Raw genomic sequence first — 24,886 nt, 5'->3', positions numbered from 1 at the left:
AATTTAAACTATACTTAATATATCAAAAATCAAATAATTTCTATGTATATAGATAATTTTATCATAGACACAAAATAATATAAATATATAAATAATTAAAAATACATATCATCTACATATCTTATGGATAACCATAGTATATTATCATTTTTAACTCTTTTTTTTTTTTTTTTTACAAAACTATCTTTTTTTCGCCCCAATATGAACCTAAGCACAGCACTGCTCAAGACGAAGAATGAACTTTGAGAGAGGAGATTAGTGCTTAAACGTGAGTGTGTGCTCAAATGTAATAGGAACGCCAGGATGGCCAACCTCTGTTCCGACCCACGCTGTCACTTGCGGTGGGAGCTCCCCATGCTCAGGCCAAACGCAAACGCGGTAGAGGTCTTGTCCGTCGCCAATATCCAAAGCCCGCGCATCTTGAGCATGTATGTGAAAGTATGCGACGGTTTTACCTTCACTCCTATGTTCGTCATCTCCACCTCCATCACCTTTTTCTGAATCTTCGGTAACGAAATATATACAAATAAATATGTTTCCACGCATATCAATTTGCTTGGATACAGAGACTCCGAGTTTTAATCAAACGAAAGCTCAGTAAAGATACTTCATGGGGCGAATTTGAGCTCCTTCGCCTCTGTTTTCTGTCTACACATCTTGCTCGGTCTTCTCGTCTAAAACTTATAACTTAGTACTTGGATTTAGATTTCCTCTGTAAACAACCTTTTATTTTGTTCAGCAGTAAATTTCACATTTCAACAAAAAAATGTTGATCTACGAGACCACGAATCTGTTATCTAGAACACAGGCCATTGCAAAATAGTATATTGAAGAACACAAGCCAATGAAATGCATTTGTTTTAAAAGCATGCGAATATAAACGTTTGTTATCAAGTTATCTGAACAGAAAGACTAAAAAGCAGGTAAGATTTTGGCCACAGTTTATATATATGTCTAAACAAGAGTGCCACGTTCGGTAACGAAAATACAAACAAGGATCTCTATCAGAGGCATCGTTATTCTCAATCATCATAAAGACATACACAAGAACAGAAGCATATCTCACTTTGGAGCATCTCCTATCCATTAAGTGTGCAATGCAAAAAATCAGAAGGCAATATTTCTCTTATTTTATTACACATTAACAAGAATCAGAGTTACACCAATTTTGATACATACACATACCTCCTTTTAATCATATTCTTTTTGTTATTGCGACTCGCACAAAATCATAACCCATCTGCGAGAACAAGAAGATGGGTTTTGAACAAAGATTCTGGAAACTGTGTGGTTTATAACTCATCGATAAAGAAAGACTGATTACCTCGTAAGGAAAGATTGTGAATTCATGGTGATTTCTCTCATTTTCTGAGAGCATCTGATGTGAGAAGTCCCATCTGTTCAGTAAGATGGTTCATCTGTTGGTTCCTGCTCCACCCGTTACTCAGGCTTGGTTGTAATTCTAGGTGCTCCATTATCAGTTCATTGTCCACTGATCCTGAGATCAGCTCATCTGTGTCACCAATCACAGGGGTTTCACCAAGGAACTGTCCCCAAAAAGAATCTTGAACTTCAGGAAGTAACTCATTTATAACACCAGCTTCTAGTTCGATTGGGCCATCCAAAACAGCCATTATTGGGTCCAAACACTCTCCATTATCTATCTCGCACCCAACAAAATCCAAATTTGAACTACCTGAAGCTGCTGCTCCTTGCGTTGGAGCTAAGAGATCACCTTGAGAATAAGGCAAATTGGTCTCCAGGACTTGATTTGTTTCACAAGGTTCGTGATACTTCATTGCAGGATATAAGCTTGCAGCAGGATTGGATGAAACGTCTGCCAATGTAACTCCAGGTGATCCATTTGAGGAGCTCCCATTGTCTGAAATGTTTGAACTTGGAACATCGCCCAAAAGAAAGCTGCCATGATTGTTTGAGAGAGATTCATGGCTAGGTGAATTACTCATCTGCTGTATCTGTTGGAGCATAGTGTTTGCTGCATCGTTCATGGATGACTGATATCTCACAATCTCGCGGCTAAGAAGACCGTTAACCCCATGACTCCCTGAATTCTTCTGGTCCTCAACAGGTAGCCTCCTCTTTTTGTTGCTTTCAGAAATGTGTTGGTTTGCGTCACTACTCTGCTGGGAGAATTGGTTTAAGAAACCAGGACTTTGAACAGCCTTTGCTAGGAAGGACATCATCTGTTGCTGCCTCTGCTCCATTACATGAACTTTCTGCCCCACGTTTTGCAGATGATGTTCGGTAACTTGTTGCTGCTGCCTTAATCTTACAAGTTCCTGCATAAGGACGTTCTTATCACGCTGGAGTCTGTCCACTTCTTCTTCAAGTCCAAACTTGCCCACTTCAACGCACGCACCCACAGATGAGTGCTGAACTTGAGGTTGTTGCTGGGGCTGCACTTGGGCAGGTTTTCGCCGGACAATACTCTTTAGTATATGTTTTTGGCCTCTTAAAAAGCCCTCATTTGCAAATTCCCAACGATCAGGATCAACTTTTCTGAAGCCCTGTAAAAATGATGCATTAAGAATGGAACAGTCATCAACCAGAAGAAGATAGGAAGCCAGCATAGAAGAGTTGTACAGAGAAAAACATAAAGACCAGTGAATACTTCAAAAGACAACTAATTCTAGAGATATTATAATAAGATAAAATCTCTTCATTGTGTGTCCTAACTGCAGCACCCAAGTACTATGGTGCAAGAAAACTAATACAGTTCTTAGTGTATGGGCATGTACCTGGACGAACAAATACAAACGACTAAAGTGGGACAACTGATAGAAATTTTGTTTTGTGACTTAGAGCTACTGGCCAGAAATGGAACTGCAGAGTCAACCAATCTTCAGACACATATGAGGACATATCCAAACAAGCCTGCAAAGTTGGTGAACCTTTTGGTAAGTAAGAAAAGCAGAGAACAATAGGACGAAAACAAAGCCATGGAACAGAGCATTCTTTTCTTGCTTTTGTTTTGTTTGACCTAAGAAAAACAATTTTGTAAAATGGGATGAGAAAGTTCATTCCAGCCTCACAGATGCAGATGCAGCTTAGAAACTTAGAAAACCAAAAACATATATTCCTGCAGTCCACGAGGTATACATGTACACAAAACTACTGAAAAATAATCTGCAAAACAAATATGTAAAATCATGTTGCACGAGTTTGTGAGAAGCCAAAAAGAGACATAGATCCAATTCTTTAACGACGAGACACAGTAAGTGCAACTAACACAACCTAATAGACGTGCATAGTTCAACAAGTATATAGGAACATCAATCAGCAGGATCATTCTAAACACTACTAGTAGGAGTTGACTTTTCCCAGAACCATTCGTTAAGTTATAATTATCAGTAAACTAATAACACTTAAAATCCTATTCACTCGTTCATAGACAGAATCAGAACCTTGATTGAACCAAAACAAGAGAGATTCCCCCAAATCGAACTAGGGAAAAAAAGAATCGAAATCGATGGATGCTCACTCACATAAGTATTAAGCTGTCTGACGAAGCTGGAGAAATTGTTGTGCTTGAAATACTTGGGAAGAAACTGTTTGGCGAACTCAGGCACGTTCCAAACAACGAAGCTGTTGTTCCCGCTGCTCCAAGACACCACGTCATCCGTCAGTGGATCGTCAACCATATCGTAGGTTTTACTCAGAAAAGGCGGAATAGATCCCCCCATCACCGCCGTCGAAGAGTTCGCCGTCGGTACAGATTCGCAAATCGATCCCATTCAAAAATTCCGTAATTTGATTCGATTGATTCCGGTACCGTCAACTTCACAACGAGGAGATGATTCCAAGATTCACTACGCAAAAAAACCAACAGAGATATTTATTCGAAGATCTTCTCTTAGCGACGAAGAGAAGAGAAGAAGAAGCTCTCTATATACTTTATTTTAACTCTGCAAAGAGCTTCACCATCTCTGCTCCTTTTATTTATACAGTTGAATTTTTTAATTCCAGAAAGCGGTGGAATTGCGCAGAGTGCTCTAACGTGGCTTAATCTTCACCGCTCATCTGATTTCCTCTCCACTGTCCGATTATTAAATTAAGAATGTAGTGTTTGTGTTAAAGATAAGAAATACCACGTGGGCCGGACTAACGTGTTCTGTCTTTTTTTTTAAATATATAAAAAGGTACGTACCTGGTCTTTTTCTCTAGTAACGTATCTGGTCCTAAGCTCTTTTTCTTTTCATACGTGGCAATGGACTCTCTCGTTTTATCATTGGACCAGACACCAGAGTATACGTATTGTTCGCGTTTGTTTAACCTCTGCGTTTCACGCTTTTGCTCTAATGAAAACCTTGAGGCTCTCGTCTGCTTGCCGCCGTGGAAGGCCAATACAATTTATTTATTTTTCTGTTTTAATGGAGTTTTTTTCCTTTTAATATTGAATCTTTGTCTTTTTTGAGTGGGAGGGAATATTTCAAGATTTTTTTTCATAAAGTTATGTTGGTAACGAATAATCAATCAAAAAATTATATGATTCGAAAGTACAAAATTTAATCTAGTATACAAAAAGTACAAACACATAAAAATAGTACTGCTCCTTTTATATAAGAGGCACGTGATTTGATCGTCGTAAAGCACGTGAGCCCCAAGATGCTTCACTTGAAACGAGAAAAAGCCCCAAGCGACAGAGGAGAAGGCAAACCAAGGTAAAGGGACCTTTATTTTTCTCATTCGCTCGAAACTCGATTCTTGATTGATTCCTTCGGCGACGAATCAGCCAATCAAATTCATACCCAGATTGGTTCTGGATCCGATTTAGTTCAACGGGTCGGATCCAGTGATCTGGCACCTCAACTTGGAAAGTGTTGGCACTTCGTCGTAAAAAAGCTATGGAAATTTCAGGTTTGTTCTCATGAAAACAGTAATGTGGTGATTTCCTCGAAGATTCATTGAGGATTCATCAATGGAGGATCCAGAAATCTCTCTTTGCCCAAGTATTTACTACAGACCTATAAACCCTAATGATCTAGATCGTTTGGAGCAAATCCATCGTGACATCTTCCCCATCAAGTATGCATTCATTTATTACTTCTTTTTGGAGAATTTTTGAACATTTGAGCTTCAATTTTCCTAATTTATTTGATGTCTTTGTGAAAGTATTGATTTTTTTGTTTCATCTTCTCAGGTATGAGTCTGAGTTTTTCCGAAGTGTTGTGAACGGAGTTGATATTGTCTCATGGGCTGCTGTTGATCGGAGCCGCCCTGATGATCACTCTGATGAACTCATCGGTTTTGTTACTGCTAAATGCGTGCTTGCTAAAGATAGCGAGGTCAGTTTCCCACTCTAATGGAAATTTTGTCATTACAAGCTCTTAAAGTTTAGATTTTTATTTTCGAATCTTTAGATTAGTTCATTATGTTTATGGTTTTTAAGCTTGGTTTATAATTCTGGTAAATAAATGATTTCTCTTTGTTCTGTAAAGCTTTTGGATTGTTATGCAGAAATTTTGAGATTACAAGAACTGATCTTGTAATGATTTTGAATATTCAATAAGTTCATAAGGTTTTTAGGTGGGTTTGTTATCTTGTTCCCTAAATTGCGTCTCTTTGCAAGGTGATTCAGTTGTAGACAATCTTTAGAATTGGAGCAGCTTCTAGTATTTTTAGAATTTGAGTCATATGATTGAACCATGGCTTTCAGGCGCTCTCTACTACGGTAATGCAAACAAGTCAATTGCTATTTTTTATTTCTTATATGGCAGATGGTTTCTGTGTCTTGCACAGATAGATGATTTAATACATTACGATTCCTCAAAAGTAGAGGAGACTTTGATCTACATCTTGACACTTGGAGTTGTAGAAACATACAGAAACAGAGGAATCGGTATGAGTCATATAGCAATTCTGAACCATGTTCTGTATCTTGGCTTGGTTTGTGAATTCTGACGTTTCTGCTACTTTTGTTTTCTCAGCAATGTCACTTATTAGTGAGGTGATTAAATATGCTTCTGGTTTATCCTTGTGTCGAGGACTTTACCTTCATGTGATTGCACACAACAATCCTGCGATCCGTTTGTACCAAAGATTGATGTTCAGATGCGTACGGAGATTATACGGATTCTATCTAATCAAACAACAGCATTTTGACGCCTTCTTGTTTGTCTACTTTATCAACGATTCTCAAACTCCTTGCTCACCCTTGTAAGGAAGATTACACACAGACAAAACAAGTCTTTTCTTCTCTTTATATTCCAATTTTTTTTTTTTTTTTTTTTTTTTATGATCAGTAGGTTATGGTTTAAGACATTCTACTGCAATTTGCAGAGAGGCGGCGATGTTTGTTGTCAACTATATGAAGAGTGGAATCAAGTCCGTGGCATCTAAGCTGGCGAACAAGGAGGAGAAAGGTTTGAAATGGTTGATTTGCAAAGACACGGATTGCGTCTTACCCACACAAACCAAATCAAATCTCGGATCATCATCATCCGGGTACGAATTCATCTGATTTAAACTAATAATTTTTGATTCATTTGATTTCTCATTCTGCTCTCTGTAATAAAAATGTAAATAGTTACTGTTATTGTCGCCTTTGTTAATAAAAAGTGTTGGATTAAGAGTTTATCACCACCCTTCTTAAAATAGTTACCTTTGTTGAAAATAGCTCTTTTGCTTCATTGGCAATTATCCAAAAACAAAATAAAACCAGCTTTTGGTGTAAAAAAATAGCTTAAACAATAAATTTAGTTACTTGCCTAAAAAAATTGCCTAAAACTCCCCATCAAAGGCCAAAAGAACAGAAAAAGTTTTTTTCTTGCACGCGGTGGCAATGGCGTCTTCTTCTTCCTCCTCATTATCCGTCATCATTTTCCTCCTCTTGCCGCATCTCTGCCTTTCAAGTGAGTCACCTTTGCAAATCCCAAACGCAACCCTAGATCTCTCTTTACTATGGTACGGCCAATTCACGCCGGTTCAAAAGGAGCGGGTTCACGATTTCGTAGAATCGCTTAACTTCGACGCCAAGGAAGGTCTTGACCCGAAGGTATCATCATGGTGGAAAGTGGTGGAGAGTTACCAAGAGAGGTTTGAGCTGAAGGAGATTTACCGACAGAAGAATAACAAAACCGTAACTCCGAGGATTAAGGTAAAGATTGTCCGGACTTATGTGGATGAGAAGATGAAGTATGGAAACGAATTGACAATCGGTAATGGTGAGAAACTTGTTGAGACGGCCACTGGTAATATGTCCAAAGTGATACCCGTGGTATTTCTTTCGTCCCACGTTCGGGCTCATCGCATCGGGTTTTGTAACAGAACCTGCCAACAAAATTCCCTTGCCAAAATTGAAGGTGTGATCTTCTCTTCTTCTTCTTCTAATTGATTTATGAACATAATACGTAATTGACAACAATCAGAGTAATTTGACGTTATTACGTAAATCCCACGCATGCAGGTAAAAAAGAACCACAACCGTACATAATGTTAAGCAACCCGGAGGTGGAATGTCCCGGAGTGTGTGCTTGGCCTTTCCACACGGCTGACAAGGGTCCACGTGGTATGATCTATCAACCGCCAAGTGGCGATGTCGGAGCTGACGATGATCTATCAACCGCCAAGTGGCGATGTCGGAGCTGACGCATTGGTTATTCAGCTAGCCACAGGTTTAGCCGATTTTGCCTCCAAACCAGCTATAACGAAGTTCTTGTTCAAATCTGCTACGACACCGTTCAACGATGACGGAAAGAGAAACCATGGCTCTTCTTCGATGTATATCGAGAACCCAGCAACCGAGTGCACTGGGGCTTTTGGTTCCGGAGCTTTTCCTGGTTTTACCGGTAGAATTCGGGTTGACCCGGTTACTGGTGGAGCCTTTAATTCTCACGGAATCAACCACTTGAAATTCTTGATTCCTTCTGTTTATGACCCTATCACCCAATCTTGCTGGACTCCTATGTAACCTCTTTGTTATTATTACATGTTACACAGTTTTTACCCTTTTATGACAAAATTGAAACCTTGAGTTTGTAAAGGATACTATCTATTGTTGGTAATATTCAAATAGACAAACTAAAGTTGGACCGATCCATCCTCCTGTAAATATAACTTGATGAGAAAAAAAAAAAAAAAAAACATGAATTAGTAGATAAATACAGTATTTTACGACAACTAAAAACGCTAACAAGCTAAGTAAGAAAATAAAGCTCGAAGATTTGTAACCATTCATGATTTTAGAATATCCAAATAATCAATAGTATACTTATTTTGACACTGAATAAGAGAGGTTACAAAAGGAAGTTAATAGTGGTCGTTACAAAATTAGTAGTCTCTCTTTGTCATCCTATAATCAATTAGATCATATTGGTGATTACAATTATTACTCATTGTAAGTAAACAGGATCATCCAAATAGAGAAATTTATAATTTTTTGTATGTTACTAAAAATATAATTAATAGTAAAATTTCTCTAGCCTTGTTATATATATAAGAGTCCCATTGTTGATCATTTGTTCATTGCACTCGATCGTCGTACAAGGAGAGTAAACATTGATATGGGAAAGGTATGTGCATTTTGTCTTTCGTGATTTTGGTATTTGTTACAAGTAACTTATGTGAACTTTATTTTGTTTTTGTTTTATACTAAAGAACAAGCAAAATGGAGAAGCAGACAACAAGTCTGAGAAGAAAAATCAGAAAAATGGAGATTCATCAGTTGATAAGTCTGAGAAGAAAAATCAGAAAAACGGAGATTCATCAGTCGATAAGTCTGATAAGAAGACTCAATGCAAAGAAATTGTTCTGAAGGTTTACATGCACTGTGAAGGATGTGCATCACAAGTTTCTCACTGCTTGAGGGGCTATGATGGTAATTATATTCATTTTTTGTCCTCTTTAATGGAATCATATCGTCTCAATCAAAGAATCAATGTTAAGTTTCAGTTTAGGTCGCATTTACCATTGTTAGGATTGAATGAAATTATAATTTAACTTAAGGATGTTCTAGTATGGGTCTCATGTGATGACAATAATCATCTTGTATTTTAGGGGTTGAGCAAATTAAGACAGATTGGAAACAATAAAGTGGTTGTGTCTGGGAAATTTGATGATCCGATGAAGATATTACGAAGAGTACAAAATAAATTTAGTAAAAATGCTGAGTTGATTTCCCCAAAACCTAACCCCAAACAAGATCAGAAGAAAGAGCCACAACAAAAGAAAGAAGTAAGTTTTCTATTTTTTTTTTGTACTGAATATTCTTATTTATACACACATTAAACTCATAGGATTATAAATTATATACATAATAAAAAATAATTTGATATATTACTAGCTAATATCAGTATAAACCAAATTTTGTATGTTTGGTTTCAGACTACTCCGCAGATCAAAACTGTAATTTTAAACGTTCATGAAATTAAAAGAGGCATTGAGAAGATAAAAGGTAATATATATGTAATACGCATACATATATTATAGTTTAATTTAGTGAGTGATCTAACATTTTTTTTTTTGTTCGTTTGTTATGTTGACAAATTGAAAAGGTATTCAAACAGTGGAACCAGACCGGGCAAAGTCAACGGTGGTGGTACGAGGAGTCATGGATCCTCAAAAACTTGTGGAGAAAATCAAGAAAAAACTTGGGAAACATGCAGAGCTTGCAAGTCAAACCACAGAGAAAAGCAAAGATAACAATAACAAGAACAATAATAAGAACGAAGACAGTGATGGAAACAAAATCTTTAGCTACCCTCCTCAGTATTCATCCCAACATGCTTATCCCTCTCAGCTTTTTAGCGACGAAAATGTGCATTCGTGTTCGATCACGTGATTTTGTAATTGACCCGTTGAATCAGAGGCTAGTCAAGTTATCTTATATATGGTTTTGATTTGCTACACATTCCTATATTTCAATTTTGAATGATAGAACTTTGTGTCTCCACAACTCAATCATATACAAATTCGATTACTAGATTACAATTCAGTTATCCTATAATGTAACAAAAAGGGTTTGTTTTCTTACGTCTTCGATCGGTTACGTCTTGGGGCTATGGTTGTTGACTCAATCACTGGAGCAAGAGATCGAATTGCTTGGGGCCTAGTCAAGATGGGAGATTCACAGTTAAGTCGGCTTACTCATTTGTAACTCGAATGCAGGATCCTACTTTGAATATGAAATCTTTTTATGGGCGGCTATGGAAGGCGGTGATCCCAGAGCGAGTTCGAGTGTTCCTATGGCTGGCTTGTAATCAGGTAGTTATGACCAATGCTGAGAGATTTAGACGTCATTTGAGTGACTCTGGTCTTTTTCAAGTGTGCAATAGTGGGGAGGAAACAATTCTCCATGTTTTGAGGGACTGTCCTGCAATGTCGGGTTTATGGAGCAGGATTGTGGCTCCTGAGAACCTTGATCTGTTTTTTCGTCAAACATTGTTGGAGTGGATTTACACAAATTTGGGGATTACAGAACTGCGGTTTGGTGTATCTTGGGCTATTCTTTTTGGGATGACAGTGTGGTGGGGTTGGAAGTGGAGATGTGGCAATGTTTTTGATACGAATGGGAAGTGTAGGGACAGGGTAAGGTTTGTTAAAGATGTTGCTAATGAGGTGTCTCGAGCTCACGTTTTGATGGCTCCAACGAATGGAAGTGGTGAAAGGATGGTGAGACAGATTGCATGGTCCCCGCCTCCGGAGAACTGGGTGAAGCTGAATACTGACGACGCTTCTCGAGGTAATCTTGGGTTGGCTACAGCGGGAGGGGTATTATGAGATAAGGAGGGGAACTGGCTCCATGGTTTCGTGTTGAACATAGGAGTTTGTTCTGCTCCTATGGCGGAATTATGGGGTATTTACTATGGTTTGGTTATCGCTTGGGAGAGAAGGATAACTCAGTTGGAGGTAGAGGTGGATTTGGGGATGGTGGTTGATTTTCTTAAGACACGGATTCCTGATATTCATTCCTTGTCGTTCCTAGCACGGTTGTGCTATGGCTTCCTTTCGAAAGACTGGATAGTCCGAATTTCGCAGGTGTATCGAGAAGCAAATCGTCTTGCGGACAGCTTAGCTACTTATGCACAGTCCCAACCGTTAGGGTTGCAGTTGTTAGAGATGTGTCCCTCTTGTGTTATTTCTTTATGTACTGAGGATGCTAGCAGGGTTTCATTTTCCCGTCGAATTCGTGTGTAATTTTTTTTTTTACTTTTAATAAATCAATGAGGCAATTGCCTCCTGTTTCGCACCAAAAAAAAAGGTTTGTTTTTTTTTTATCAAAAAGAAAAAGAAAAGGGTTGATTTGTATATTTTAATAGATTGGGGTTGATTTTGTAATATATTTTAAGTTGAGAGTGCTTTATGCATTTATCCCAAAAAAAGGTTAGGAAAAAAAAAAGAAGGGAGGAAGAAGATGAGTAAATCGGATTTAGGGTTCATCAAAATTTGAAGTATTGTTTTGTAATGAAAAAGAGGACTGCTTTGTTCGAGTTTTGATTGCAGAAGACGAATCTGGATCTTGGGTTCACTTCAGGTTAGTAAACACTTTGTCTTTCGCTGTCTTTTTTTTAAAAAACTTGTCTGTGTAAAATCAACCTCACAGGAAATTTCAATTCAGTACATCTAATGATAACGATTGAGAAATTGCTTTGATAATGAATCGCTCATTATAGAAGCTTTGAAGAAGAGATCGATATATTTGTTGCGTAAATCAAACATACGTTACGTTTCGGTTCTGCTATTTAAAAATTGAGCTTGAATCTTGTATCCATTAGCTTTAAGATAATGCGAGTTGGCTAATTGGGTTTTTGATATAGTTTTGGATGTTGATTGTTATGTTCTTTGTGCATCTCTTTTTGCAGGGTTGAGTTAATTAAGTAAGTTGAGATGTCAGTTAAAGCAAGGAGGATTTCTGGTAGATTAGAGACTGTAGTGACTAAGGTTAATTATGCATTTGATCCGGTGGACGATGACAAAATCATTAGAAACCGGCTACTGACCAGAACCACTACCACTCGAGGGGAGCCTCCGTTGAAGAAACTTCAGAAGAAGTTCACTTCTTTTGTACTAGAAGTGGATAAAGATGAAGAGAACTACGACGAGTGCGGTAGGCTTGCGAAAGCTTTCTTACAGGAACTGTCTACTTTTGAAATTCCGCTTTTGAAGAGCCAAGCGGTTGTGGAAGCTAACCGTAGGGAGAAAGAGAGCTTTAACGAGGTGAAAGATGAGACGGAGAGGCAGATAACGCAGGCGAAAACTGAGATTGAAGATCTTAAGAAGCAGCTTGAGGAGAGTAAAATTGATAGGCTGCATAAAGAAGAGTGTGAGACGATTAGGAAACTGATTTCTGCGCAACCGCCGAGGTCAGAGACTGAGAAGGTCATATATGAATTGAACAAGGAGATTGCTGAGCTTGAAGCAGAGAGCACTGCAAGTTGGAGATTGCTTGAGCTAAGGAAGAAGCAGTTTGCTCTGCTGTTGCATGTGGTAATTTAAAAAAAAAACTGAGACTTTTAGTTTTGCAGTTTTCATTTGTATAGTGTTTGTGATTGTGAACCTTTGTTGTGGGAATGTAGGTGGATGAGTTGCAGAACACTATGGAAGATGAGCAGAAGAGTTTGGTGGACGAGATTCGGACAGCGTTGGATGATCAGAGGAACGTAACCGAGCCCATGTCTGTTGATTAAGTCCAAATCTGAATACTTTGTAAGGAGAAAGCTACATTGTTTCCAATTGTTTGCTTTGTCATCTATTTGTTGTTTCTGATAATGCCTATGATAGCCTCAACCCTCGACTGAGGTGATCCGAACTAGTTGCTTCCATTTACGAAAACCCGTGATCTGTGTAAAAGAACTGAGAAACAAAGACTTTAACAAACGTCAATGTGATGAAAGTATAAACCAGTTAAGAATAGCGTCTGTTCCAAACCGAGACTGAACTGTTGATTCGATTAAACCGAGTGGTTTATTATATATTAATCACGTAGCAACGGGTTTGCTTTTGAGGCGGCTTAACTATAAAATCTCGTCTGTAGGTTTGCTGGTATGAAATCTGTTTGAATACAATATTTCGAAGAATGGAAAGATATAATTACGATTTAGACAGTGTTCCTCTTTTGACCTTGGTTTGAATGAAGGCTTTCGGTTGCCCGATCGCAATAATGGTTTGGATTTTAGGTTCTTGTGTGTTTTAGACGTAGTCTTAGTTTTGTTTGGTGCGGTTTCTATTTTTGTCTTATAGAATTTTTAATTATAAGTGTGATTGCATAACGGATATTTCCTGCAAATCGATAGCCACAAGCAAAAGCATATGTTGGGTTTTGGAAATATGTAATTATTACAATTAGGACTATAAAGAATAATAATGCGACCGACTAGCCAAATAGGCTTTATAGTCCTATTGTAGGTTTCCATTTTCTTGGGAAATATTTTAGCAGCATTTAGTGTTCGTATACACACGTTTCTCTGATTGTTTACTTAAGTCTCTCCGGTCACAATCTTAATACTAAAAATGAACTTTTGAGTGTTTAATTTGCACTAGAAATTCTAATGCCATCTTTTTTTTGCTTTGACTATAAAGTTATACATATTAGATATTTGTTCATACGAATATATTCCAAAAATAGTCCACTTTACTAATAATAGAATGTGGCATCTTTTGAGAAAATGTGATCCGTTGGTGATGCAAAGTGTATATTTTTAACTGAATCAAACTGAAAAGCAACGTATAATTATTTTAAGTTTGCTTAACTAAAATCCGGACACAAAATCTATATAATTGCGATTGATTTCAATGATACAAATTAGTTATCGTTCATTTTTCTCTTTTGAATTATTTCATATATCATATTAAATTACATGATGATGTGTCCACGTTGAACACACTAATCATACAGCGCTTGTCTTGTTTGTTTCATTAATTTCAACCGAGTTTTAAATAAAAAATATTTCGGTATGTTATACTATAAAAAGAATTAAATAATAACCGATGTTGAGACTATAAATCTTGCTTGGAGTATATAGTATAGTTAGCCACGAGTTTAATAGTATGTACGCTGATGTATTAAATGCTATACCATCTTCCTCCTATACATCTCTTTTGTCTCCTCTAAAGTCAAAACAAAAATAAGATTGTGTCACTTTCGAGATTCTTATTAGTTCACTTCTTCTTAACCATCCCCAACTAAATTTGAAATCTTAAAATATAATCGAAAAAAAACAAACAAAGATTATACATATAGCGTTTGTATTATTTTTCTCATATATGTAGTTTGGGGGTACTATTACAAATTTTTGAAATCTCAACTAATATTGAAAGATTAATATAATACAAATATATGAAAAATCAATTTTGTACAGTATAAATGTGTTTTGTATACATGGTCGAATAATACACAAACTGTATGAAAGTTAATTAACAATATATATGTATACATCTATATCCACAGAAAAAAATAATGCTAATGTTTTTCTTTCGCCTCTCTATTCACGAAATGGCCAAGGCTCCGAACAAGTTTGCCTGCGAAGAGAACAACAAAAGATACTTAATTATAAGAGTTCGTCAAGATTCAAGATTCATAAAAAAAAAAAAAAAAAAATACGACCATCAACTCACTCTATGATCTCTTTCCAATAAGAATCGCTTGCTTCATCATCAATTATGTCACACCATGGCTGATGATCTTGGGTGAACGTTGAGGTCGATGAAGGGTTTGAAGTGTGATCCGTATGCCTCAAAATTTCCTTGTCCTTGACCATCATTTGGGTTTGCTTAGACTCATCAGGAGATGCCGAAACCAACGGTGGAATAGAATTCTGATCTTGATGAGCAACTACTCGAATCGGGCTAGTAAACGAGTCCAAAGGCTGATTAACAATGTGAGAGAGGCTTTGGGTTTGATCATAAAGATTTTCACCAATACTTGGTAGGTTCTCCAAGAAAGAAGATTGGCCAAAGAGGTTATTGTTGGTGTGATGAGTTTCAAGTGAGGAAGAGGTATTGTTGTTGCTAAGGACTTGAATCATACTATGTAACAACTGGGCTTTTGCAACACTTGTTGCATCCAATTGTACACTTTGATTCAGATTCAAGAGGTTGTTGAAATTTGCGGCGGCTAGTAGTTGCGGGAGAGCGGCTAGAACGTTTAGATGGTCGGTTCTTGGCCTATGGGTCACTGGATCGATTCCCATCTGAATAAGTTTCTTTCTGATATGTGTGTTCCAATAGTTCTTTATTTCGTTATCCGTTCTTCCTGGGAGATGACCAGCTATAGACGACCACCTTTATTAAAAAAAAAAAGGAAAAGGTTAATAAATATTAGTGGGTTAGTTAAGCTTTATACGTATTATATAAAATTTCCAAGCTATATATAACAAGATAACTAATTATAGACTTGATAATATCGAACATATTGACCAGTAAGTATGCATGCACCAAGAAAACTCCAGTGTAGCAGGTTTTTCATACATATTCTTCAGTTCTTCTATACCTCAACTACCAAAAAAGAAACTGTATAATAGCATTCGTATACACACATAAATATACATTTTTAGATATGTGATATATAAATATGACTGATGAAAAAGACTAAGATTTTTTAGAAACTATAAAATATTTATCGGTTTTATAATTTTTGCTCTTGATAATTATCTGAAATATAATTTCTAATCAAAGTAATTAAGAATAAATTTATAAGATTAATTACTTGTTCCCAAGAAGAGAATGGAGGTTGATGATGGTTTGCTCTTCTTCAGCTGTGAAGTTTCCTCTTTTGATGTCTGGTCTCAAGTAATTAGTCCATCTCAATCGGCAACTCTTTCCACACCGGTTTAAACCGGCTTGCTTGGGAAGAGCTCTCCAGCTTCCATGGCCGTGTTTTCTTATGTGATTTATCAGTTTCTGATCTTCTTCTGGCGTCCATGGTCCTTTCTTTAATCCGCTCTCATCACAACACGGTAATCTCCCCATTTTTTTAAAAACATATAGCTATTAACTGTACCTGGACATTAAGTTAAAATGAAAAAAATAATCAACTACATATAAATTGCTTCAAAACAGAAGCACATGCAATATGTATAACACACTTTTGCTAAGAGATCGAATTTATGATCACAAATAAGAGATTAATGAGTGAGCATACAATTTATGTATAATATACCTGTGAGGAAGAGAGATAATTGAGAAGCTGTATAGAAGATTTTGGTGAAGGCAAGATCTTAGTTAATAAGGCTAATTAAGTGTTTTGTTCTTCACTTTATATATAGAAGAAACACAGAAGAGGCCTTCGTCTTTGTCTTGTGTCTTGTCGGAACAAGATCTTAGTTAGCTCACGTGTCCATTTGACTTTAATCAAATCAAATAAGTGAAATGATGCAAATGCCCTTTGATGAAACTAGAAGAAAAGTGAGGAGGAGAGGAGAAGGAGATGTTCAAGTTTGTGAAGTAATGTGTGGAATAAAAGTTGCTGCAACTAATTCATGTTGACAATGTAAGTTTCTCAATTTTTTTTAAAGTATGAGAATAAAAAAAGTTAGTTACTTACAAGAGCTAAAATATTCAAAGGATCATAGAATATAAACTCTCGTATTAATACAAAATCACATGAGTGTATTGAACTGAGGATTTTAAAAAGATTTTGGGGTATTCTTAAATCACATGTTATTTAATTGGTGAGTTTTATAAATCATCTGAAATCCAAAGTTATTGAATGTGAAATTTATAAAAATCATTTACAATCTCTTGTTATTCAATCAATAATTTATAAATCTCACTTCAAATTTACTGTTATTCAAAAAATCACAATTTTTCTAAAAAATCTATTGAATGTGATTCTAGCAGACTTTTCTAACATTTTTAGTTCAAAAATATGTCTTATAAAATCTCACAACTTTAAAATATTTGTAAAAAAATTTCTTCCATCTACCAAAAAAAAAAAACTTGTCGAGAGTTTAGCACCCTCTCTCTCTTTCTCTTTCTCTTTCTCTCTCTCCCTATCTCTCTTTCTCTCTTCTCTTTACTGTGGAAAAATCTTAAAAACATTGATGTGTAATCGAGATCATCTTCTTCAGGAATCAATTCTAAATTTTTTTAGATCCTTTCTTGATTCTCTCAGGGAGACTAATCCTTTAATATCTCAAGTTATCTAGAGCTTCCTCATAGATAAGGTTAACTGTCTTGTATCTTGATTCTTGAACAAAGCTTCAAATCGTTTTGTAATTAATCTCTTGAGAATCTTTAGAGCTTATTTTTCCTTATCCTTATAATTTCTGAAGTATTTTTGATTTTGCAAAAAACCCAAAAATAAACTGCATATTTGATTCAGGTTTTGATGAAATTGGTGTTAACTAGAGGAAATTGTATGATATCAAATTCATCAAACGTGAATCAAATCTGCTGTTTTTTTTTCTTTTTTCTTTCTTTTCTATATTCTAAAATCACCTAAAATTTACAATCAAATTTCACCAAAATCCCAAAACCCAAATCTCTAAAATCTGCCAAAATATCAAAATCTCCCAAAATTACATTTAAATCTTCCAAAATTCTGAAATATTAAAATCCCAGCAAATCTCCTAAAATATCAAATTCAATACACCACATTGTTCCAGTTCCAGTAAATATTTAAACGTATATACATACTGAGTTTAAAACTTTAAATTAATACTATACACACTAAATTTGTAAATTGCGGCATAGTTTTGTAGTCTGTATTGTGTGTTGGTCAATTGGTGCGTCTCCACGCAACATATTATACGTTATTGAGAAAATATTAAATAATAAATATGGATTTTGAGCTGTGATCGTGTATGTTTATGTACTATATATATTGAATTACTTAATACTTAAACAATTATGTAACAATTTATAATGCTAAGTTGGCACAACTATATGTAAACATATTGCCTAAGAGATGCAGACAGTGCCTAGCTATAATAGTATGGATTACTGTTCATTGGTCAACTAATGACACATCTCAACCATATACATATCAGATCAAAATAAAGTCAAATTGTATAACTGAACCGTGTTCGGATGAGTCGATATATATGAATAAAACATTTAGTCTTTAAGAAAAGTTACATCTTCTCAACTTTATAATACTCAATAACAATTTTTTTTATACATTTAAAAAAGGTAGAAGATCTACTATATTTATCTCTAACCAAAAAAAGTTACAGTTATCATTTTCTAGTAAAATTCAGCAATTGTTTTGTCTAATTCAAAAATTCAAAACGATTAGTAATTTTGTATGGAACAATAGCAAAAATTATATATGGACACTTATTATTAACACATTATAGTATATATATATATATATATATATATATATATATATATATATTAAAATTTAGGGGTTTTCATGTAATATATGTTTGTACGTGTAAAAAAATTGTTTTCCAAAATGATATTCTCCTTTTATATACTATTTTATAGATTGGATTTGCTCATATTATTCAACTCATACACATTTACATATTCTTTTGTCAAAACGTTTTACATATAGTGTTTTGTTCATCTAAAAAGTTTAATCAAGGTCTAGATATGGTTGTTCATTATTGGTATAAATCTAGTTTTAAGCACATTAAGACACGCAAACTATTTTGTTTGAGATCGCAAACCCATGGGGGGCCCCAAAACCCTAATACTTTTAACTACTAGTTTTTTTTTTCTTGATTATTGTATGTAAATCTTTCTTTCTACGTGGCTTTTAAATACACATTGCTGACATCACTTTTTTAATATGAACAAACGTTGAGACATCCAAAAGTATCCATGACATAATATTAAAATCAGTGGTATAACGATTTAGAAATCTCAATAACAATTGTTTTTTTCACTATTGAAAGGAGAAGAACTTAAATTAATAATTCGTATATAGAAGTTTCCAACTAATCCGAATGCGACAGCATTCCCATCCCACAATTGAAGCCAAACACAATTTAATTATAATTCGTCTTCGGTCTTACCTAAGGACTTATCTTTGATACATCGCAAGTAAAGTGTATTTACGGAATTACGGTGGTTAACAAAGTTACAAGTACACAATAATCTTTCATAACAAGAATATCCCTTTATGATTCTCCAATAAAAAATCTCCCAGCAAAGTTAATGGTAAAATAAAATCTCCTAAAATTAATATAAGGACAAAACTAAATTATCCTAATCTATAGACTAATTTTCTCCATAATGCACAACCCAACGCCATGAAATTATAAATACGGACGTTAATCCTTTTTATGTGCTTTTTATATATGTACATGTACACGGCACATATAATAGAATCAAGTATAATTTGTGTATTATATATTATATACGTACACATATAATTAAACCATCAATATTTGCTAAAAGACAAAAGGAAATAATACACTCACGCAAGCTAAAACCTGATTGGATGTTGCTATAATACTCGTAGTTCCCAAAGCATAGCACAACATAACTTAGATAGTAATTAATAAACTTAATTATCTCTTACGAGCCCATGCAATGTACGTAACGTTACGTTTGGATTTAGAGAACGACTATTTTCATTTACTGTCACTAGTGGACGAAACCAGATTTAATCTTATATATGATGGATTCATATAATTCATTAGCAATGGATTCTTAATTACTAAGAGTTTATCTATGAGTTCTGCGATTGATCACCATTAATAAGAGTATTTTCTTTACATATATATACCGTGAATTGAGTTGGATTTTTATTCTTCTTAATCAAAGAATGCAGAATCTATAATACATGAATGCGATACATTTTATACATGCATGGATAATGGATTATACTCTGTTTCGGGCCATTCAGCTAGTTGTCCCTCTGTATTGTTCCACACTTGGCTTGCGATGATGTCATGGATGATGGCTTTCATCCGCCTACACATGTACCAAAGGTTTTAAAAAGATTTTTCTTTCCAAAAAAGATTGTGTAAGGCATTTGGTTTGAGAGGAATATATAAATAGCATACTTCACACTGGCATCTCCAATTCTCCATTACACCGACATCAATCTTCTGGATCAATATACAAGTTAGAGACACAATTTGGGTTCGAAAAAATGGAAGAACTTTTTGAAATCTAATGCAGGTTTGGTTTTTCCCGATGTCTACTGTTTTCTTAAGTCACTACATTGTTTTAATGTTTTTGTGCAAAGTTAGTATTTACATTTTATTAACGGACGATGTTCAGTTTTATTTTTTATTTAAATACACTATTAACCTATATATATGTATTATAAACAACAAATATCGAATTAAACACTTTCAATATATAAAGATTATATCACACAAATATATAGCGTCATTTGTACTGAGAAATTTGTATTTCGTTGCGTATAGCATTTGATTAGTTCTTTTGCACACAAAAAACAAAAAAAAGGGTTGGATTTAGTTAATTTTGTAAAGTAGTTTTGAATCTTTTGATAGACAATCGTACATAAGCTATTATTAAGATATGTTCACAATTAAAGTAATAAAAAACGTTTGGATACAAACAGTACCTTTCTGTTTTTTGTTTTTTGTTTTTGTTTTATATCGTATTTCGTTCAATATAATTATTTATATAACGCAAAATATTAATATATAAATATGTACACACACTAAACAATACAAGCAATTATATTGTGTATATATATATATATACAATATCGAACCGTATACTCATATATATATATATATATATATATATTTGATTTAGTTACGCAACATAAATTATAATTTGGTCCAATTTTATCGTTGATACAAAAAAAAAAAAGGATCCCATATAGGTGTGTAAATTAAACGTTTATCACGTACGTAGGTAAATTAAAGATGAATGGAACAGATGAACAATTATATCTCTTTTACCTTCTACGTGTACTTTTGGTAGTAATCAAAGGTTTCGTTAAATTAGAGATTTGTCTATTTTTAAGAAACGATTTTACCTTTTTCAACGTTGTTATCCGTTTAAAAGTCAAAGATTATGAAACACAACTGATTTTCATCATTTCATGTAATGTATTAAGCTCAACTTTGACTTCATCATAGGATTAGAACCATATAAAAAGTTCTTTTAAACTTTCTGTTAACCGTGGGAAACTTGTTAGCTGAGTTCTGTCCGGTTAAAACTCTTTATCCTACAGTTACTTAACGTGAAAAAACTTCATTGCAAGATACCTACCAGATTTAAGAGAACCAAAAATAGGTAAAAGCTCTTGGTAAATTAAGTTCTAAGTTCTACACGGTCAAAATGTAGGGAGTAAATATAGAAGAACCTAGCCACCAGTTTATTGTAATTAAGCGTGGTTCTTTTTTCTTTCTTTTTAAGCATGGTTCTTTTAGTTTTGCAATAATATTGAAACCAAGGAATCGAAGTCGTTTCAGTCTATCGGGCTGGGCTTGATTGTTTTGTTAGGGCTGGTTGTCTACGAAATGACCCCATTTAGGCATTTATTCTTGCGAATGATTCCACAATAGACTATAAAATGTACCGATGTGGGATACCGATGCAACAAAAATACGTCATCACTCATCGCAAACTTGACTTGGTATCTATTTCCGATGTGGGACTATTGTACTGATAAACTTTTATAGGATGTAATCTCAGGAAACTAGATTGTGTACAAATTACATCTTCTAATTGTAGAATCTATAAAAGTTACGACTGATAAATGTGGTAGGGGTTGTGCGAACGCAAACCCACTGCCACAAATAATGACGTAGACTTTTCCTGTTGGGAAGACCTTAAGCTAAGCACCCCTCCGTAATGTGTAATGGAGGTCACTAGCCTAGGCCACTCGTCTTTTTGATCACGAGTTGACCTTGTCCAGGTAAGTGATTAGCTCGATGCATTCGCTTCTCTATTTATACTCCTGCTCCCCTAGTCATTTCTTTTGGTCTGAGCGATATGGAACTTTTTATAGATTAATGAAGTAAGAGCAAGTCCATTGGTGTATTTAACAGAGACTCTTATTTTATTTGGGACAAAAAATAAATCAAAATTGATAAAACAAACAAGAGTTGCCTCTTATTTAAGAGGTTTTTAACATCGACTCTTGTTGAGTATGTGTCTGTATGTGATTGGTTTAATTTTTGATATAAAAATAATTCTTTTTTTCTTTCCTTCCTTTCTCTTTCTTCTCTCCTTCTCTTTCGCGATTCTCTGGAAGCGAAGAGATTCTTTTTTTGCTTCAATCGCAAAATTCTCATTTTTTTGCTTCTGTTGATTAACCAATCTCCAATCGAAGCTTGTGATTAAACAATCTTCAGTCGGTTCTGTTGATTAAGCAATCAGAACAACAAATCAGAGCTACTGATCAATCGACGAGATTTGTGGATATAAAACCGTTGAGAGTCTTCTCAATCAAATCGAAGCTTTACCTTCACTGCTATTGGAGTATTTGATTAACCAATCTTTATCTCATGGTAATTTCACCCTCTCACCACACACCTGGTTTATTGTTGATAGGTCATGATGTTATTGATCTTCGAATTGGTACTTGATCCCATCTATGGACCACCATTTTTTTTTTATATACATATCTCTATTAATCCCATATTGGGTTTTTATCAATTCTTGTAGAATTCAGGGTTTTAGTTTATTTCGTAAGATCTGAATTGTTAGGATTAACAATTGTGATCAGTAGTACAACAATGTTTACGTAATAATTGACCTTGGTATGTCTGAAAATTTCTTGCCTTATTAGAAATTTTCTTATGGTTAAATTTGATTAGGAAAGCAATTGATATTGAGTTATGTGTTTGATTATTATTATATTTGGTTTGTTCTCCGTTATTATTGCAGAATTGTGTGATATTATCAAATCCTAGGTTTAAAGAAGTGAAATATCTTATTGCAGAACCTATTGCTTTGTGGGTGAAGGTACTAATGATACTGCATTTACAGCTCTCAGAACTTGGAATCTTGTGAATTTTTTTTTTCATATGGTTAATGCTTTGGTGTTGTAGTGGAGAGGGAAATGGCAGGCTTGAATCAGATGTGCCAAAGCGGATTGGCCATTGTCGACGTTGAGAGGGAAACCGGCTGGAATCAAATGATGTTTGGAGTTGTGGTTCGCGCATCTGTCTTCAATGGAATAGTCCAACATATTTGATGTTGCAGGTTGTAGCTGAAGCAGCTAGAGACATAATAATCTGGAAAGAATTTGCAATGGGAGCTACTAGAAGTACAAGTTATCATGATCTTGGGATAATGCTTGTGAAGCTTCATAGTGTATGCTTCTCTCTCTCTCTCTTTGATGTTAAAGTCTAGAGTATTTTTTTGTTTGATTCTTCTGTAATCATGTTCTCGGCTTTGTGTAATGGTTGTTCAGATGATTTTGCAACAATACATGGATCCGGTTTGGCTTGAGAACTCATTTTTTTTGTGGGTACAAAAATGTAACAATGCAGTGAATGTAGAGAGTATTGAATTGCTGAATGAGGAAATGGCTTCACAAGAGGCTGATTGTGTATTGTTCAGGCATGTGTAACTCGGATGTCCAGGCTAGCCGTAAAAGACCAAAACTTGATATACGACGTGCAGATGCAACAAATGCATCACAAATTATTACTGAAGCATCACCACTAGAATTGACTGCAATTGATTCGGAACCTTTTGGTTCATATTCTTTGCATTTACTTAATCTATGTAAATACCCGTTGCCAACAATTTGATTAAATTTATTTTCCAAAATAAAAACAAACAAAAAGTTCTTATTTTGTAAAAGTACACTTTTTAATTCTAAAAAAATATAAGAGCCTTAAAATAATGATCTCCCAATGAAAATGCCCTAACTAGGATGCTCATTTAAGTTAAAAGGTAAAAACTGCGTCACAATGTAAGAAAAGATATGCTCTCACAAAACTTCACGTAATTATCTCCCTCACACCTTCCCTCACTCTATTCTCTCGCCGGAGATTTATATTATAATTAGACTCAAACAAATTTTAGCCGGAAATCTTTCAAATCCGTTGGAGAAATCGTCCTTATACAAACCCAACCATATTATTTCAATGGATAAAGAAAACACAATTATACTAAACTCTTTCCAAACCCCTTCAAAGGTCCTATAAGCTTGTCCTAGCTAGGCCAACTTCTATCCTCGAATTATTATTTTTGGATGCGATAGTCTCCTTCAATAGGAATATATACATATTATTTTTGGATGCGATAGTCTCCTTCCTGTTTATTGAAACGAAGTCGTTTCATTCTATCGGGCTGGGCTTGATTGTTTTGTAAGGGTTATTTGTTTACGAAATGACCCATTTATCATGATTCCACAATATCTACTTCGATGTGGGATACCGATGCAACAAACATACGTCATCGCAAACTTGACTTGGTATCTATTTCCGATGTGGGATTATTGTACTGAAATAATTATAAATTTCAGGAAACTAAATTGTGCACAAATTACAATATCTAACTGTAGAACGGACCTATAAAAGTTAAAGACTGCTAAAAATGATAGGTGCTGCGCAAACACAAACCGCCTGCCACAAATAATAACGTAGGCTCTTCCTCTTGGGAAGACCTTAAGCACCCATCCGTAATATGCAATGGAGGTCACTAGCCTAGGCCACTCGTCTTCTTGATCACGAGTTGACCCCGTCCAGGTAAGTGATTTGTCCAAACCATCCGCAACTTTATTTATACTTCTGCTCCTGTAGTCATTTCTTAGCGATGTGGGACTTTTTATAGATTAGTGAAGTAACTAGGATTGCTTTTTTTTTTTTTTTTTTTTGTTAACTAGGATCTTGTTTTTTGGCAAACAGTGATCTATAGTAACTAGGTGGGTTTTTTTTGGCTTTCACTGTTATTATAGATTAGTGAAGTAACTAGGATTGCTCATTTAAGTTTAAAAGTAAAAACTGAGTCAGAATGTAAGAAAGATATGCTCTCACAAAACCTCACACCTTCCCCCACTCTATTCTCTCGCCGGAGATTTATATTATAATTA

The 24,886-nt window shown here is 35.1% G+C and overlaps 5 protein-coding genes, 1 long non-coding RNA gene, 2 other non-coding genes and 1 pseudogene across 18 annotated transcripts; 5 read left to right on the top strand and 4 right to left on the bottom strand.

Annotated features, from left to right (window-relative positions):
* Positions 1-918: 918 nt before the first annotated feature.
* Positions 919-4,119, bottom strand: LOC104781611 (heat stress transcription factor A-1e). Of its 5 annotated transcripts, XR_015597581.1 has the most exons (5): positions 3,507-3,949; positions 2,760-2,895; positions 1,325-2,528; positions 1,186-1,240; positions 919-1,079 (listed from the first exon to the last, which is right to left on the bottom strand). XR_015597581.1 is itself a non-coding variant. In XM_087511672.1 (4 exons), exon 3 carries the CDS (start codon positions 2,304-2,306, stop codon positions 1,362-1,364), a length of 945 nt encoding a protein of 314 aa, XP_087367798.1. In that variant the 5' UTR covers positions 2,307-2,528; positions 2,760-2,895; positions 3,507-3,966; the 3' UTR covers positions 919-1,240; positions 1,325-1,361. The 5 variants fall into 5 exon arrangements, 3 of the variants coding, with proteins under 3 accessions (XP_087367798.1, XP_087367828.1, XP_010504664.1); XR_015597564.1 differs by lacking the exon at positions 2,760-2,895; XM_087511672.1 differs by having other exon boundaries at positions 919-1,240; positions 3,507-3,966.
* Positions 4,120-4,437: 318 nt separating this feature from the next.
* LOC104781315 (histone acetyltransferase MCC1-like) lies at positions 4,438-6,597 on the top strand. Of its 4 annotated transcripts, none has more exons than XM_087511824.1 (5): positions 4,438-5,046; positions 5,162-5,306; positions 5,761-5,860; positions 5,949-6,177; positions 6,264-6,597. In XM_087511824.1, exons 1-5 carry the CDS (start codon positions 4,940-4,942, stop codon positions 6,358-6,360), a joined length of 678 nt encoding a protein of 225 aa, XP_087367950.1. In that variant the 5' UTR covers positions 4,438-4,939; the 3' UTR covers positions 6,361-6,597. The 4 variants fall into 4 exon arrangements, with proteins under 4 accessions (XP_087367950.1, XP_010504293.1, XP_087367984.1 ...); XM_010505991.3 differs by having other exon boundaries at positions 4,608-5,046; positions 6,301-6,597; XM_087511858.1 differs by having other exon boundaries at positions 4,608-5,046; positions 6,267-6,597.
* Positions 6,598-6,668: 71 nt separating this feature from the next.
* LOC104781516 (protein EXORDIUM-like 6) lies at positions 6,669-8,055 on the top strand. Of its 2 annotated transcripts, none has more exons than XM_087512008.1 (3): positions 6,669-7,322; positions 7,427-7,549; positions 7,591-8,055. In XM_087512008.1, the coding sequence occupies exons 1-3, from the start codon at positions 6,803-6,805 to the stop codon at positions 7,626-7,628; spliced, it is 681 nt and encodes a 226-aa protein (XP_087368134.1). In that variant the 5' UTR covers positions 6,669-6,802; the 3' UTR covers positions 7,629-8,055. The 2 variants fall into 2 exon arrangements, with proteins under 2 accessions (XP_087368134.1, XP_010504555.3); XM_010506253.3 differs by having other exon boundaries at positions 6,762-7,322; positions 7,427-7,529; positions 7,570-8,002.
* Positions 8,056-8,610: 555 nt separating this feature from the next.
* Positions 8,611-9,799, top strand: LOC104703108 (heavy metal-associated isoprenylated plant protein 8-like; annotated as a pseudogene).
* Positions 9,800-11,327: 1,528 nt separating this feature from the next.
* LOC104781227 (THO complex subunit 7B) lies at positions 11,328-12,868 on the top strand. Its single transcript, XM_010505876.2, has 3 exons — positions 11,328-11,491; positions 11,820-12,444; positions 12,534-12,868. Exons 2-3 carry the CDS (start codon positions 11,845-11,847, stop codon positions 12,642-12,644), a joined length of 711 nt encoding a protein of 236 aa, XP_010504178.1. The 5' UTR covers positions 11,328-11,491; positions 11,820-11,844; the 3' UTR covers positions 12,645-12,868.
* A 1,378-nt stretch (positions 12,869-14,246) lies between these two features.
* Positions 14,247-16,268, bottom strand: LOC104781135 (transcription factor MYB93-like). Its single transcript, XM_010505768.3, has 4 exons — positions 16,115-16,268; positions 15,662-15,955; positions 14,572-15,237; positions 14,247-14,475 (listed from the first exon to the last, which is right to left on the bottom strand). Exons 2-4 carry the CDS (start codon positions 15,922-15,924, stop codon positions 14,439-14,441), a joined length of 966 nt encoding a protein of 321 aa, XP_010504070.2. The 5' UTR covers positions 15,925-15,955; positions 16,115-16,268; the 3' UTR covers positions 14,247-14,438.
* Positions 16,269-21,600: 5,332 nt separating this feature from the next.
* On the bottom strand, positions 21,601-21,762 carry LOC147949427 (U1 spliceosomal RNA). The gene has a single exon (XR_015565061.1). It is a non-coding gene; the product is annotated as a U1 spliceosomal RNA (small nuclear RNA).
* Positions 21,763-21,984: 222 nt separating this feature from the next.
* On the top strand, positions 21,985-23,383 carry LOC104781047 (uncharacterized). Of its 3 annotated transcripts, none has more exons than XR_766855.2 (4): positions 21,985-22,349; positions 22,729-22,806; positions 22,893-23,157; positions 23,258-23,383. It is a non-coding gene; the product is annotated as an uncharacterized LOC104781047 (long non-coding RNA). The 3 variants fall into 3 exon arrangements; XR_015597548.1 differs by having other exon boundaries at positions 22,055-22,349; positions 22,784-22,806; XR_766851.2 differs by lacking the exon at positions 22,729-22,806.
* A 1,011-nt stretch (positions 23,384-24,394) lies between these two features.
* LOC147949426 (U1 spliceosomal RNA) lies at positions 24,395-24,550 on the bottom strand. The gene has a single exon (XR_015565764.1). It is a non-coding gene; the product is annotated as a U1 spliceosomal RNA (small nuclear RNA).
* Positions 24,551-24,886: the final 336 nt, after the last annotated feature.

Source organism: Camelina sativa, chromosome 1, assembly GCF_030686135.1.
Source record: "Camelina sativa cultivar CO46 ecotype springtype chromosome 1, ASM3068613v1".
Taxonomy (NCBI): Eukaryota; Viridiplantae; Streptophyta; class Magnoliopsida; order Brassicales; family Brassicaceae; genus Camelina; species Camelina sativa.
This window is presented reverse-complemented; position numbering and strand designations above follow the sequence as displayed.

Excerpts from the sequence above, each read along its gene's own strand:
- LOC104781611 (XM_010506362.3), bottom strand. The coding sequence starts at position 3,755 with ATGGGATCGATTTGCGAATCTGTACCGACGGCGAACTCTTCGACGGCG. Across the intron at positions 2,529-3,506 it reads TCAGACAGCTTAATACTTAT|GGCTTCAGAAAAGTTGATCC; the intron begins GTGAGTGAGCAT and ends TCATTTTTACAG.
- LOC104781315 (XM_010505991.3), top strand. The coding sequence starts at position 4,940 with ATGGAGGATCCAGAAATCTCTCTTTGCCCAAGTATTTACTACAGACCT. Across the intron at positions 5,047-5,161 it reads CGTGACATCTTCCCCATCAA|GTATGAGTCTGAGTTTTTCC; the intron begins GTATGCATTCAT and ends TCATCTTCTCAG. Across the intron at positions 5,307-5,760 it reads TGCTTGCTAAAGATAGCGAG|ATAGATGATTTAATACATTA; the intron begins GTCAGTTTCCCA and ends TGTCTTGCACAG.
- LOC104781516 (XM_010506253.3), top strand. The coding sequence starts at position 6,803 with ATGGCGTCTTCTTCTTCCTCCTCATTATCCGTCATCATTTTCCTCCTC. Across the intron at positions 7,323-7,426 it reads TTCCCTTGCCAAAATTGAAG|GTAAAAAAGAACCACAACCG; the intron begins GTGTGATCTTCT and ends CCACGCATGCAG. Across the intron at positions 7,530-7,569 it reads GCTGACAAGGGTCCACGTGG|GATGATCTATCAACCGCCAA; the intron begins TATGATCTATCA and ends GTCGGAGCTGAC.
- LOC104781227 (XM_010505876.2), top strand. The coding sequence starts at position 11,845 with ATGTCAGTTAAAGCAAGGAGGATTTCTGGTAGATTAGAGACTGTAGTG. Across the intron at positions 12,445-12,533 it reads TTGCTCTGCTGTTGCATGTG|GTGGATGAGTTGCAGAACAC; the intron begins GTAATTTAAAAA and ends GTGGGAATGTAG.
- LOC104781135 (XM_010505768.3), bottom strand. The coding sequence starts at position 15,924 with ATGGGGAGATTACCGTGTTGTGATGAGAGCGGATTAAAGAAAGGACCA. Across the intron at positions 15,238-15,661 it reads CATTCTCTTCTTGGGAACAA|GTGGTCGTCTATAGCTGGTC; the intron begins GTAATTAATCTT and ends TTTTTAATAAAG. Across the intron at positions 14,476-14,571 it reads TATTGGAAAGAGATCATAGA|GCAAACTTGTTCGGAGCCTT; the intron begins GTGAGTTGATGG and ends TTCTCTTCGCAG.